This window comes from Corvus hawaiiensis, chromosome 1 (genome assembly GCF_020740725.1).
Source record: "Corvus hawaiiensis isolate bCorHaw1 chromosome 1, bCorHaw1.pri.cur, whole genome shotgun sequence".
Classification (NCBI taxonomy): domain Eukaryota; kingdom Metazoa; phylum Chordata; class Aves; order Passeriformes; family Corvidae; genus Corvus; species Corvus hawaiiensis.
The window spans coordinates 58,748,776-58,764,701 of NC_063213.1; the positions used below are offsets into that span (position 1 = coordinate 58,748,776).

Below are 15,926 nucleotides of genomic sequence, written 5' to 3' on the forward strand. Positions count from 1 at the left end.
CAAGCTGGTACACTGCTTCATTTAGATTCAGACAGATTCCTTTCTCAGAACTGAAATTAAGGCAACCCAATTGTAGCAATTTCCCTCTTTTTTCCCACTTTTCTCATTAGCTTCCTGAATGATTCTACTTTGCTTAACAACTGGCAAATCTGCACAAACTGTGCTCCAGGGATGGACCCATCTATGTGCAGTACTCACACCCAAGATCTCAGACCCAAAAGTTTGTTATCTATATCTATATAATATATATCTCTATATATATATATAAAAACAAACTTTTGGACTGATATAGGACAAACAGTTTGTAACAAGATGACCAAACATCTGTAACTCTCCTGAAGAAATTAGTCTAGAAGTGGTTTCTACCAAAATGTCAGTGTCTATGAAGGACAGTTACATTTATCTAGGGTATGTACGGTAGAGCAGAAAAACGCATCTGTGAAACTGACAAATCCTTGACAGAATGGGAATATGTCATAAATACTGCAATTTTAGCTTCAATTAACAAGCTGACCTCTCAGATGAAAACCCATTTTTTTAAAAAACCTTTCTCCCTCCACACACAATATGGGCATTCATCACTACAAGCACTTGAATCCACTTCTGCCTCCAAATTCATTTGCACTAAAATGCATGGCCCTCATCATAGCCAGCACTGTGAAAAATGCTGATCAGACTGGAGAGGAGAGTCACTGAACAGCAACGACCTTTGGCAACTTCTTCTCTCCCAGGCTTATGCTCACATCATGGCACTCACCCTGTATCTCAAAACAGGAAAAAGCCATGAAGAGTTATCAACCATCGTCAATGTGGTGTTTATTTTCATCATCTCTAGGCTACCTCAGTCCTTTCCTTTCTACAACTACTAGCACATAATCCAGCCCACAGACCACATAACTTGTTAAGAGAAACATGTATCATAACATGAAGCTCTAGGAGAGGTTTCATTTCCTGGATTCAGGGTTTTTTCATCACTTCAGGTTCTTTTCCCATGCTTTCACTGTTTCAAAATGGGTTTTTTTCAGTGCCTTTTTATTTAATTGGGAAAAAGAAGGTATATATAATGAAACAATATACTAACAGAATATGATCTATCAAACACAATCAACAAATTTGGCCTTAGACTAAAACATTTAATAAGTCATGAATATTAAAATATCATACCAGATGGCAGGTCAACTGAAGGAAATTCAAACAACTTGGATTTGTAAACAGAGTGGAAATGGAAGTCATCCTGAAATAGTAAATATTGCCCATATTAAACCAGGAAAAATCAATCCATCTCATGAGCATTAAACAGACAATTCCAAAGGTTCTTCTTACCCAAAACATACACCAGTGAACATGGAAGTTGCAAGGCACCATTACTCTACAGTCCTCTTTTCCCAACTGCAGTGTGATGGGTAATGCCACAGTTAATCACTTTTTATATCTGAGTACCTCAGACACAGTGGCTGAGCACACTTAGAGCTAGGCCTAAACTAGGCTCCCAGAGCTGCTCGGGGAGAGAGTCAATGAGAGTCACAGGAGCTGCTGAACTGGAGTCAAGGATGACCCAGGAGGAGAGTGATACAACAAACCCAGAGCAGGAAGTGCCAGAGAAGGGGACAGGGCACTCACAGCTTCTGTTGCTGGCTCCAAGGGACCCTCCTCTGGTGCTGTATTGCTCTACAGCCAAGTGTTACAGAGCACAGACATATAGACCCACCACTGCCTCAGATTTGGAGGTCTACTTTTGTCTGTGAAGATGGAGTCTCACATACGAAGTAAATGAGTTGGGAATGAGGGGATGACCCTTTGGTCCCACGGCCTTATGGCTACCCTGTACCCATGGATGACTGTACTCAACAAACACAGCAGGACTACTCTAAGTTCTACTTACATCTGAAGTGTAGTTTTCATCTGGCTCAATAAGGTAAGTATGATTTCCATCATAGAACATCCCACTGTCAAGAGCAGGAAAATATAAATACAGATTTAATAAACAAATACTAGTGCAACATGGAAGTAACTTCTTAAAGTTAATATACTTTAAAAATTTAAATATCTGGACAAGGAAGAGTTAAAAATGGTTTCAGGAACTGAATGTAATTCTGGATCACTCTTTTGTTTCTTCACTTCAGCAAGAAAGATTTTCTCCTGTGGTGAATCAGACTTCTTTCTTCCACAAACCTTCACTACAACACATACAAACACCACAAAATGGACTAATTTAGCCAACTGAAAATCCAGTTCAAAACTTCCACTCCCATGCAAGAGATATCTACCTGCAACAGATAAATAAGGGTTCCCTGTCTTAAGGAACACACATATTTGGAACATATATGCATAGGTTTCCCCAAATAAAAATGTTGTTGAATTGAATTAAATTATCCTTAGGTTTTAATGGGATTTTTTATTAACTCTTTCCTTAGTGTTTCATTTTGAAAGTGTTGATACAAATATTATTCTGTAAGAGCAAAAAAACAAAGTAAAAGTAAAAAAAAATTCCTATAGAAATGCATTCTGATCTTCAACCAAACCAGAACATTGTTTAAGTAATTTTGCCTTTATTGCAGTGGCATACACACATGGTTGGCATTAGGCTGTGTCAGCATGTCCCTTTCAAAGGGCCATTACTAAGATGTTTAAGCTTGGCCCTAAACATGAACTGTAAGTTCAAACTTGGCACATAGCGCACAACAACAACAGCATAAAACAGAGATCATTTATTTACCTACATTATGTTTAAAAACACCCAAAACAAACAGAATTATAAGCAACAGAAGCAGATACTTTTCTTTTTTTCTTATGCAGCATTTTTTTTAATCAGCAAAATTGACATTCACAGAAGTAACCTGGTTTACTGACTGTGTAACATATATCAAGTGTGAGCATAACTACAATGTAAAGCTCCTTCACCTTTCAAATTACCTGTGCCTATTCTTTAGAAATAAATACTGTCTTATACAGTTTAAGCAAAATATTCAAGCACCTGTTGAAGCTTCTTTGCCTGGGAATAAGATAAGATTGGGGAAGATCCTGTAGCTCCTCATCAGGCAAAACTTTCCGTCCCTCTAATTGCAACTTTAATTAAGCACAGTCTGCTGTCAGCGAAGAGCTTCTCGTGAGACTGCTGCTCCCAGCAGCACTGACCTCTGATCAAGTCACTCCACAGTGACAAGAATAAGAGTCACGGCTGACCTACAGACCTGACCTGCCCACTCAGAGCATTCATGGCTCTTTTCCGACCAGCTACCACAGCCCAGTATGCTCTGAATAAACCACACGCTCACGGGTGTGTTAGAGAGAAAACAACAGCAAAACATTTCAAAAGCCTGCGTTTTGGTGGTGTGTATTCTTCCGACAATCACATTTGTATCCGTGACAGCCGAATTCACAGCAGCAGTTTTTACGTTCACCACCAGCCGGCAGCAAGATCCCAGCCGTGCCCGCTGCCTGTGCCCTCGCCGGCCAGCCCGGGCCGCAAGCCGTGCCTCACCTCAGCTCACCCACATCCCAGCAACCGCCGGCGTTTGCGTTCTAAGGCTTCCGTGTGTTAACTCATAGGAAACCGTGGTTACCGCATATCCCACAGCAAACAAACAAAACAAAAATCCAAGCAAAATGGCTTGCTCGACGTTAAGGTTGCAGAGATACACTTGTCATTAGCCAAGTCACTAAGAAGGCGACCGTAACTTCAGGTACTCTGTCAGCCAGTCATGTGATAAATTTAATAAAAGGAAGGACACAAAGCAGACATTACCAACAGAAGAACTCGTAACATATGATTAAAAAATCACAACATTTTTTCACATTTATGAAAAATTCTGCTGTTACTGGCTGAGATCTAGAGGTACTCATACTCAAAAGAGGAGATTGGCATGACCTTTAGAAAGATGAAGCTTGTTATTCTCTTAAAGGCATCTGTTCTATCTCATGTACTTCCTAAAATTCATGAAAGCAAAGCTCCTGCCCTGCAGACCTCACAGAAGACAACTCTCCCAGCTACTCTTATTTCAGCAAGATGCTCCAAACTGTGCTTGAAGCTAAGGAGCTCTGATTGCCAGTGTGAGTTTCTAATAATTACTTCTCATTTAAAATCGACTGTGTAGGAGCTAGTTGTATTGATGGAAATGCAGTGTCAGAGAATGTCAGTTTAATACAGCTCAGGAAACATTACTTTCTCATACTGGATGCTTGAAATACCAGCCTGATTAGAGTAAACTTGGGTGAAGGAACTCAGCTGAAACTTTATTTTATCAGGGGGAAAAAAAATGGTGGGGGAGGAGATAGGGAGATACTTCTCAAGAGAGAACTAAATTATACAATGAAAAAAATGCATCATTCATCATGTAACTTTAGAAGGGACCAATTTGGGTATCAGGCCATTTAAGAATACAGAGCAGCAGAACAGTCAGTTTTAAGCATAAACCCACAAAAAGAGGGCAGGGAAAGACATAGGCAGGCTCTCCTTCCTTCCTGCTTTTACTCCTAGGAGTTAGCAGGGGCCAAGACCTAATGGATCACTGCTAATGGAAGCCATGCAGTGGCTCAGGATGCATTAGGAAGCTACTATTTTTAGGCTCACTGTCCATACTTGAAACTGGACTCAAGTTTCTTGAGCTGCACAGCTGTTAATCAGACAAGTTCAAGGATGACAAGTCATCTGCACGCATTCTCCCCTTCATAACAAAGAACACACAACTATAGAAGGAAGACACTACTCAAATAAAAGTACTTCTATGACTGGTACCAGAACTATACAATAGTTACAGATAGACAATAGGCTGAAAAAGAATTCCATCAGCTAAACCCTGCTTCCACAGAAAAAGGTGAAGCTCATTTGATCTCCACACAGGCTCACTTGCTGCCATGACTTTTCAAGCTGATGTCAGTATTAGAAGTGCTGAGATCCTGTAATTCCCAGATGCAACAGGCACTTGGTTGATCTGAAAACCTGACTAGCATCATTCAATAGTGCCAAAAGTAGACACATCCAAAAGCTATACAATACATACACAGCTTCATGTAACCCTCAGCTGACAGAGGCTTTAATTATACCATCAGTAAAATTATGTACTTCGAAGAAAAATTACTGCACCCTCTTACACCTTTTCTTCTAGATTTTTTCAAGATTTTACTATATCCAATGTATTACCCCATATACACAGCTCAAGACCAGAAATTCTGCTAAAAACTATGGATAATGCAAGATAAATTCTAAATTGACATTTTCTTTGTAAAGAGACTAGAAAAGAAATAAAATATGCATCATTATAACAACAAGAAAAGAACACAATTTCCAAATTATTCACTGGTATTGTTTTTATTCTTGCAGAATAGGATGTTTTCAGCTACTTCTTTCTACTCTGCTATCTCTGTAATAAATTATCTTAAAACAATACCTGGCCACTGCCACAAGTCCTCAGTTTAGAAAAAAGAGGAAATTCTGAAGATTGCTGATTACCTAATATTGGTGACAAACTAGTAGGAAAAGAAATAGCACTTATTTTACTATATACATATGTTATTTTAGTATAAACAACTTGATTTTGCTTAAAAGAGTAATAAACAAAGGTCAGTAAAAACAAAACAGCAGACTTACTGTAATCCATGGCATGTTGACAAGGCAACAAATGATACAGGATTTCCTCGAATTTTTCCCTGATAATAGCAATGTTCTCCTCCCTGAAATTGGAAATTGAGACTTTAAATCCATGGGACATCCCACAGTATGACACTCCATCCTGTCAAAGACTGCTTTTTCACAAACACATTGCCAAGCCATTGACATGGCACCAAGAGTTCATCCCACCTTCTTTGATCCATGGTTTGGTACTTAGACAAACATCATCATCCTGACACTCCACACCAAATGGTGTATTTCACAATTTCAGTGTGAAACCCCTGACATCCTGAGATGCATTTCAGAGACAAATTTCTCCAGAAGTGAGAAAGTGCTCATCTTTGTTCATTGACTAGAAAAAGAGTTGGAAGTAGGGGGCTTTGACTCAACATCTGCTCTGCACATGACTACATCAGACAGGATGAACTCTGCTCTGAGGGTAAGGCAATTTCCTTCTTCTAAGGAGAAAGGTATGCTTACCAAATAATAATAATGCTTGATTGAAAAAAAAAAGACCAAATCAGAAGCAGTTCCTAGCACTCCAAAACTAATGGAAACCCTAAGAATAACTAAGTAGTAAAGGAATACAATGAAAATAAGTATTTGCCTTTTCTCTTCTACAAATTAAATGTACACCTTTCAAATAAAATCCAGCAGACTTTACTCAGAAAATCCGCCCTGGTTTCACTGATAGGGATGTAAGCCCTACTGCACATGCAATAAATGTATTCAGTATTGCACAATGTCAATATTTGTATGCAAAATTAGGAAAACAATTCAAACATCCCTTAAATTCTCACTGCCATCTACTCTTCAGAAGAACTTACCTATTATTGCCTCGTCAAATTCAGTTATGTTGTAATGCACTAACATTGGTTAAAGGACTATGAAGGAGATTTTCAGTGGGTTTTTTTTTTAATAGCATTTATTTGCAAATACTTCTTCCACCAAATGAATGAATAATCTACCTAGCCCAGTATATCCAGCCCTGTGAATATTTATGTCCATTTACTACATGGAGGGAAAGGCGTTACAATTACAGCTTTTTCAGAAGCCAGCAGTCACTTGCATGATGCATAGCACAGTCATTTCAGACATCTGACATTAAACGCTTTTGGATTTTATTTTTCAAATATGAAAAAAAATTAATCAAGATAGGGCTAAAGGTAAAAAAGTATGTAGGCTATGTTGGTAGTTTTGTGGTTTGATCGGGAAATCCTGTTCTCTTTTCTACAAGATGGGGAAACTATTGCTAAATGCAGCTGCAATGTATGGGAGCCTCTGGTTTGAGGTGCACTCCTTAAGAGAGTATAGGAGCCTGTTTGTTAGAGCATGGCTGCCTGCAGGGAAACAGACATGACTCAGCCTGGTCAGTGGAAATTGTTATTTGCTCCCCAAGATCTTCTCTGTTGGACCCCAGGGCGCGCAGTGCAGAGCACCTGGGGCAGCTCCCGCTGCCGCCACAGCAACAGCACCGCAGAGAATGCAGCCGCTGACCCCACACACTGCGACTCTGACACTGCTTGCCAGGCTCGTTCCTTCGCTCCACGAGAGAATCCCTGCAGCATTTCTTCCATTAGAAGTGTGGCACCTTTTCTTCCCCCAATTTCTTTCAATCTCGTTATTTTCTCTCTTTCACATACCACTTTTTCCTTCCACTTGCTGCAGTGACTGCAGCCACCTCCACTGCCCATCCACCTTGGTGTCTTTGTCTTTGGGGCAGACACAGAACACCTTCACCACGCTGACCTGCACAGTAACCACCATGCTGCCCACCATGGGCACCTCTCTGCTCGGATGTCTGAAGGAAAACTGGTGCCACACAGGTAATGTTTGACTCCCTGTCTCACATTGGTAAGAAGCTCTGTGGCTGACCCATACCAGGCTACAACAAGGTGTGTCTGGCAGCAGCTGTATGACCCATTACCCTTGGACCAGCATTTCTCATGACTATCAAGAACTTGGGACACAGATCAAGTATCTGTGAAAAGGAAATTGTTTTAATTTCTGCTTTGTACTCACATATATATTAGCCACCAATATCCTAAACTTATTTGATTTCAGAGAGACTACATCATACTTTGTTTTTCCTGAAACCTTGGCTCATTTTCTCCATTCTATCCTCCTTTTCTACACCTGTTTATTTCCTGTATCTTGGCTATTTTAAGCTCTCCTCACTTGAGATTTTGTTTCTTTCAGTCTGTAGGGTGACCCCCACTACAGATCATGGAACTGCTTAAGCCTTTCAGGAATATATGAATAAGAAGTAAACAAAGAGAGACTCCAGTAAGCAAATAACAAAACTAACAATCAAACTATATGGATGATCTAAAACCTTATAAGCAATAAAATACTCTCTAAAGAGAATACTTGAAGTAGTATTCCTGTAAAAGATATAACTGGAATAAGTGCATGAATGTGGGAATAATACTGAAAAGACTATCAGTAGGGAGTTGTACAGACTTCTAGCTGTGGAAGGAATTTGGAGTAATTACACAAATTGGTTTGTTCCCAGAAAATGTAGCTAATATATACCAGAAATAGAATCTCAGGCTCCATTAGTTTGCAAAACCATGTCTTTGCAACCAGAAGGAACATTTTTTCATACTAAGAATCCAGTCTGTGGCTCAGAAGTGTGTTTTGATCTTCCTAATGAGAATCAAATAAATGTCCCATGACAGTACCTTCAAATTAATTTATTCTGTAATAAATCCATGGGAAAAAATTATGCATACAGATCTAGAAAAGAAAAATATAAGAAAAACAGCTCTAAATTATTTTCTGGGAAAAATACAAGTCAGAAACACAAATTCTACTCTATTTGGTCAAATCAATTCAACTCAGTGATCTACTACAGCTCATGGTAATTCTGGTGGTAATAGAAACACAACTCTGATCTCAGTCTCAGGGACCAATTCTTAACACTACAAAACATTAATTTCTATATGCTAGCATTTGGGAGGTATTTTTTATGTTTTACTTATGTTCCTATCATTATAATGTAAGTCAATTCAAACCAGTAAATAAAATTAACTTAAGCTAATAAAATTTATTTTCACTTCTTTAAATGAAGACAGTTTTTTTCCAAGCACTTGATGCATGAGATTATCTGAGGTGGTTAGAGCATGGTGCTAATAACACCAAGGTTGTGGGTTTGATCCCTGTATGGATACTTAAAGCTACAAATTCTGAGAACAGAAGTGTTCAAGAAACCACTGGATGTGGCAGTCAATGCTATGGTTTAGTTGGCATGGTGGTGTTCGGTCAAAGGTTGGACTAAATGAACTTGGAGGTCATCTCCAGCCTTAATGAGTCTGTGATTCTATGGTTCTGTACTGAGAGTCAGGACACTACAGGTGTCCTGTGGAGTCCTCCAAGGTCAATTTTTTTTTGGAGCACATGTACCTTTGGACAAGAAGTTTACTGCTGTTGCCTCACTATAGTGCTAAGGCTGAAATCATGCTGGGTTTGACATGTACTAAGCTGTTTTATAGCAGGTGCTGTAATGAAATACACTGTATAAGAGAAGAAATCACAGTATGTGGGAGATCTAAGACCACCAAAAGACTAAACATAGTCATCATATCTTCTTTTATTCTGCTCTTGGAAACACTCCCTGAAGGACTGGGGTTGTCTCCCTTACCTACTGGTATCTGTAGCAGTGAGACAAAAGCTGAAAAAAAAAAATCTTCTTTTTTTTCCCCAAAAATATTCTGGTCCCATATGAAAATTAAGACTTCCCTTAGGAGCTCAAATTAGCATCAACTACAGCTCAGTCCAGAACATCAAGGGTGTTTTGTGAAGAGTTATTGGCTTCCTGTAGCTAATAGAGCCTCTCTCTGTTCTCTCAAAAGCAATAATTGCCCATCTCAGCAGATCAAACCTCCACACTGGCCTTTGCCAGCTACTGGGGAATGGTTCGGTGTAAGATGAGAGGAAATCAGACTGCTCTTCTAACATATGCAATCCATAAGTCTGAGCAGCACATTTACCCACTTCTGCTCTAAAATTGAACCTGGTCACTACAGAGTCTGTGAGAAAATTAGGCGAAATGTCACCTCCTATGAGGCAAAGCCAGCCTGGTGACAATGGCTGGGACACAAACCTGCAACACACACAGGCAGACACTCATGCCATATCCAAAGGCAGGCTAATGCTACAGTGGGGAGAAGTTTGACATTTTTGCCTCCACAAGGCACACAGCCACCGTTCATGCTGCGGTTTGCACCATGCAAGGCAAATTGTCTGCCAATGCCCATGGCACTCTGTTGTCCATTTCCTTGGATCAGTAATTTATCCTTCCTGCATGAATCTTCTTGATGTGATGGACAACCTACTGGTGATGTCCAAGGGCAGTACAGAAAATACAGATTTTTAACAGGAAGTTTATTGATTTGGAGAGATAAAAATGTAATAACCTCCTACAAAAAATAAAAAACCAAAAACCAGAATGACCCCAGGGTCTATTAAAGCAAGTTAATCATTATGGTAGTTGTCAGTTCATAAGATAGTCTTCATCTTGATGCTTAAGTTGGATAATTATAGCAAAATCCTGAATTAGGGCTATGTGCCCTGTGAACTGCTACAGCTCATCTCATCTCCAACCACATGCAACCCTTTTGCCCATGTCAGTACAAGTTTTCCTGCAACTTTGTCGGGTACGTACTGTGGCAAAGATAATAAAAAATTATAAGACACAGATGTCAGCAATGCAAGTAAAACCCATCCCCTTTTTTATCCTTTAAGATAGTTTGTCCCTGCTTTGAGAGGCACCAGCTGCTGAGCAGACACAAAAGAGATGAAAAAAACATTCACCAATATTCATAATAAAGGGTGAAATAAGTAAAGCAAAAGAACAGCCCTGACAGTCATTAATGGTTGCAGTTCACCCTTCTCTGCAGTCAGAGTGCAGAAAGCATCTGCTGACCATTCACTGGCAGGGCTTGTTATTCATCTCAGAGACGCTATGACCTTCCCAGGGGAGTAAAATAAAGATGCACATTCATCTGCTTTCTACATTGGATCTCCAAGTAAGCCATCTTCTGCAATTAAGAGAGGTGCTGGCCAGTAAAACTCAAGCAACAGTCAGGCACTGACCTTAAAATTAATACCTCCCTTCTCCTACATCTTCCTATTTTAACATTCTTTAATCCAAAGGAAAAGAGATTGCTGGTCTAATTCAAATCCTAGTAACATATCTCTCTCTCTTTCCTTGCAGCAGAAAGCTCCCAAAAGGCCAGCTAAGGCTCAAGCCACCATTCTGTGAATGCCAGATAATGTTTAGCTGCCAGACATAATTATTAGCTGTTTAAGGAGCTACCCATTGTGGGACCACTAGTTACAAAAATTCATAACTAAGGCTGCATGAGCAACAGCAACAGGAAAAGAAAATGCACCCTCGATCACTGACTTCTAGCAGAAAACAACTTGTTATGAATGGGTTTCTATTTGTAAACAGAAAAGTCAAAATGGCACTTTGACCTGTGTAACTGCAATGAGAGAAGACATTTAATTGACACATACTTCAGCAATTGGCAGGGGCCCTGCTGTCAGGCTGTGCTGAGCCCTGTGCTCAGCTTTTACTCAGCTCAGTAACAATGCCAGGAACCTGGCACCACCTCTTTGCAGAGTAGTCTCTGGACTGCAGATGCCTGAAAGCCAAATGTTCTGAAAATGTGAACGGTGCCCTCCCTCTGTAGGAGGATGGCTATCACATGTGCTCACATAACTCAGAGCCGACACACTGTAGTGACATTAGTTTATAACGCTGTTTCAGATTCTGAAATCACAGACACGGATTCCAAAATTGGGATAAGGCACAGCTGCTTCTAAACCTTCTCCACAAAATGCCCATGTTTAAAGACTGTTGGCAGCACTCTTAACAAACAGAGACACGCACGTACGTGACAGGATCCTGCACGCAGGCGACTCACTCCAACTGCCATCAGTGACTCACAGCAAGAGCCTTCAGCAGATGGCACGAGGTATCAGCCCAGCTCCCCGGTTCAAAGGCCAAATGAGGGTTCTGTTTACTGCCCAGTAGCTATGAGAGAAGATGCTCCACGAACATAGCTGCAGGGTGTGGACAGAGAGCTCATGCCAACGCAACACCATCTGCTCTGGAAGCTGCCTTGGCATCTGCCTGGGAAACAGACTCTTGACTTGCCTTGACTTACCTTGGTGTTAGGGAAAATTATTTTTATTATTGGCTGCCAGACAAAGATGAGGCAGAGGAGAACAGGTTACCTCTTCCTGCCTACTCTGTTGCTGCCTTTCAGACAGCTCTTGTACCAGTGGCTAGTGTCTCTTAAGTCATGGCATACAAGTCATTTTAATGACAGTCATTTTGCCCCATTCCTGCATGCCTGTTCCAGGGAAATGGAAGTAAACATTTTAAGGGACAGTATGAAAATTCTTTATAATCTACCCATTCTAATCTGCCACTTCAATTCATCAGCCTGCCCCAAGTGTGAAGCCAAGGTATAAGAATGTGATTTACAAGATTACTATAAACACAGCACAACACCTACATGGATACCAATCAGTCAGCAGAACATAAAGTTCTGAGGAAAATAGAAAACAATACCACTCTTATATCCTTATTGGCTCATTATTTCTGAATGACAGAACCTTCTCTCTAAGTGAAAATTCACAGAGCCTTAGGCTGTGTCTAGAAACATTAACCTACTGTTAATGTTAATCCAGTGCCAGTTTGGTATCCATAGGGAACAACAGACATGTCTAGGCAAAGCTATTTACAGAAGTCAAGATGAAGAAAGTAAAGATGTCAAGCTAAAGCACTCCAAAGCCTTGCATGGAAGCAGTCCTTCAGAAGTACAGCAGCTTCTGTTTGCTTAGCTTAATTCCCCCTCAAAGGGATTAAGTTAAACCCAAAAAGATACTTTTATTTTTAATAAGAGCATCTACAAAGTGATTTTATGTTCTTTAATGTTATAGAAGTAATTAATTTCTCTCAGCCATACTCCGTCCCTGTATGGTCTGAGATTACAGAACACTTGGTTGCTACCAGTCTCTGGCTATGTACACCGTATGTTGCAGGCTCATGGAAAATAACTCATGAGGTGCAAAAAGCTGGGAGACTTTTCTGCAAGTTCAAGCTGTCCTCCTTCTGGAACGAGAGAAAACTGTGGCAGAGTACTCAAGAGGTGACTCCTGATGGTCACACAGTCGCTTGACTTGTCACTTCAGCAGAACCATGCACCATCACTGGGGTCCACATCCACAGTGAAATGTACTTTTTAAGCTCCGGAAGACTTCCACTTTCTGACAGTTTTTTTCCCCTGCAGGACTAGTTATACCCACAGGATAATTTTTTTAATGTCACAAAGAAAAGGGAGACAAGATAATTAAACCTTCAAAATCCTACATGAATCATGATCTGGGATTCATTCTAGTGTAGTATATTCAAAACCATGACCTGGGAATGACTCCTAATACAGAAAGCTGCTACTTTTAATTTTCTTCTCCTTGGTAGCAGGATGTATGTAGAAAGTAAGCTAGTAATAGCAAGGAGATAATCAGATATTTAAAAAAAGCTACTGTAAATGTACATTAAAAGTGCCAGCCTGCACCATCATTAGGTCAGGCAAATGCATTATATACAAGGGCTGATTATCTTGCCCTGGTATCCCCCAGAGGATACTAGATTTTCTAAACCCCAAAGGGCTTGCTTCCAAAATTCAAACAATGCTACAACAGGAAAATGAGATATTTCTCAATGCCTATCAAGTTAGTGTGACAGCATGACACTACTGAAAGAAAAAGATGTCCAGAATAACTGAAAACACATGGAAATTAAAAAATTTTGTCAACTCTTCATCAAGACACATACAGTAACATTAATTCCAGTCAAAACTTACAGGAAATAATTTGACTGGTATACTCTGAGACCAGTTTGCTTCCATCCTGCCATTCTGTTCCACTACTACACTCTAATCTTCGCCTTCTTGTGGAACTTTCAATTTATGAACTTCCATTGTACAGTGAAAACACCCGTAATTAGTCTCTAAGTGTAAGAAGTTGCCATTTGTTCTATTCAGTTTTTATTTACTCTATTGGTCAAAGATAGCCAGTTCTCCAGCTGATCTTTCTGTGCACTCTAATGCTTCTCACTGTTGGCAAATTTCATTAACATACACATACTTTTTTTTACAGAAGTCATTAATGAAAACATTTGATGAGAGCACTCTGAAGATCAACCTTGCAGGAACCCCCTGCTAAACTGTGTCAGACTCAGACTCCCTGTCAGTTCTTCTTCAGCTAGTTTACTGCTATCACTAAAAAGTAGATTATGGCCCAGATTTGTTAATAATTTGCCATGAGGCAAACAGAGCTCTGTTGAGGGTGTAAGAGAGAGGAGATCTGACGACATTACAGGAGCCCTTGTTCAAAGTCCTCTCTCACACAAGCTAGAGAGTGATTTTTCTGATACTAATGGCTTCTCCAGTCTCTGGACACAGCCAAAAAAGCTCTGCCAGAAACAGGCATATATAATTCCTGCATTATTTATGATTTGTTCCTTTTCAGTTTTCATCACCAGGTTGTGCAAGTTCCAGGTACATGCACACAGAGCTCCCCACCAGCCCCAGGCTCCAGCCTCCCAGGGCTGAGTCTTCCTGCACTCCCATCCCATCCTCTGCCAGCCCAGCTGGTATTCTGCTTTTCAGGAGAAAATGTAATCCCTTACAGGAATTAGCATACAGGCTTTTCTGACAACTGAAACACCTTCCTCTTTGGTTACAAAATGGTGAGTTACCAAAACCTGAAGAAAAATAAGAGATTCTACTCAGACAGTGGATGCCCTAACTGGAAGATGGCTGCAGAGGCACTTTGTTGTAAGACTGGAAACATAGCAGTCAATTATTAAAATGACCTGCTCACTGGTTAAGTGTTTATTCTGGCTGCACCAAAAATTATTGTAGACTTATGATCAGTTCATACCTGTGGAGATAACAACTAGATGTTGGAATGCTACTTAGGTAAGGTCTCATCAAACACAAGCACAGATGTGACACAGACACACACACTGCCCTCAGTAAAGGGACTGTACCTTAACAACTCCTCAAGTACGCCAGATTTGAAGGAGAAAGTTTAACAGAAAAAGCAGTATCTGCCATATCAAGGGTACCCAGACTCCTCTGGTCTTTCAAGATTTTAATATTTTTCTCCCTTATATATTATTTTCCTTAAAAAGGACATTTAAAGAGCCATTCAAATACACATCATGTCACACACTAGCCAAGGCTTTACGCACAGCAAGGCAATGAAGAACAGTAATTTTCCCCTCTTGTGCAGAAGCATTAAAATAGCTGTAAGCTACAATAACAGGCATCTTGCACACACTGCTTGTCAAACAATGCACACAACATAATGGCTACTTCTGCAAGCTAACAGCTCTGCTTTGCTGTGCAGCATTAACATGCATTTGCCCCACACCCCCCATTGGCCAAACTACAATGATGGCTCCTCTGCTGGCACCCCCACAGAGCAGGAGGCCGTGCTGGGGCACCCCAGCTGGACAGGATGGCTGTGGGTGCTTTGAAGAAAGCCCAGTGGGCACAGTCTGAGCACCGCACGGCCCAGCAGCACGGCTCAGCACAGCTTGGGACTCACAGCCACCAGGCAATCCTAACCCACGAGACAAGGCTGGCCAAAGCTTCTCTGTTAACGCCACAAAAGAGAAAAACAGTACCTAGCATCTGATATGTCCCCATTCATGTTGCTTGATGCTATCACATGAACATGCTGCAAGGTTGAAGCAAAAAGCAGCAGTTTATGCCGTAAGCACTCTCACTGTAATTTTGTGCCCATAATACACATGCTGTGTTTACACCACCACACTAAAGAATTTTAGATTTTAAGGACTGCCTATGAAATATAGTTCCTTCTAGTCGTATTTAAACATGCCATCAAAAATTTTTGGTATTTATCTACCACATCTCTATCTGTGCAAGTTTTCTGACTGGGGTTCTGAATTATTTTCATGGCTTAATTTTTTTCAGAAAGCAATTTTCTAAGAACTCGTAGAATTGTCCAATGTTTTGGGGGAATACAAGCAGAAACATTTATTTCTACACACTCTGAAGAGGAAAACTGAAACATTTTATTGAGAAAATATCACTGAATAGATATCAGTTGTTCCTTCTGAGGGTGAAAAATCCAGCAATGTGAATTACTCAGCACTACAGCTGTTTTTTGCCTTTCATCTCACTGACAGCATCAGTGACAGAATGACAACCAAAAAAAGAGGGAGAGAGGGAGATAAAAGGACACAGAGATATACTGCAACAACATTAGG

General features: G+C 40.3%; 1 protein-coding gene across 13 annotated transcripts in view; it reads right to left on the bottom strand.

Annotated features, from left to right (window-relative positions):
- ADAM22 (ADAM metallopeptidase domain 22) overlaps positions 1–15,926 on the bottom strand; it is a 129,038-nt gene that overhangs the window by 51,029 nt on the left and 62,083 nt on the right. For all 13 annotated transcript variants that reach the window (XM_048306523.1, XM_048306515.1, XM_048306509.1 and 10 more), the window contains exons 5-7: positions 5,588–5,670; positions 1,883–1,946; positions 1,165–1,234 (exon numbers count right to left, since the gene is read on the bottom strand). In XM_048306523.1, the coding sequence (XP_048162480.1) occupies positions 1,165–1,234; positions 1,883–1,946; positions 5,588–5,670 (217 nt within the window). The remainder of the gene's footprint in view (positions 1–1,164; positions 1,235–1,882; positions 1,947–5,587; positions 5,671–15,926) is intronic.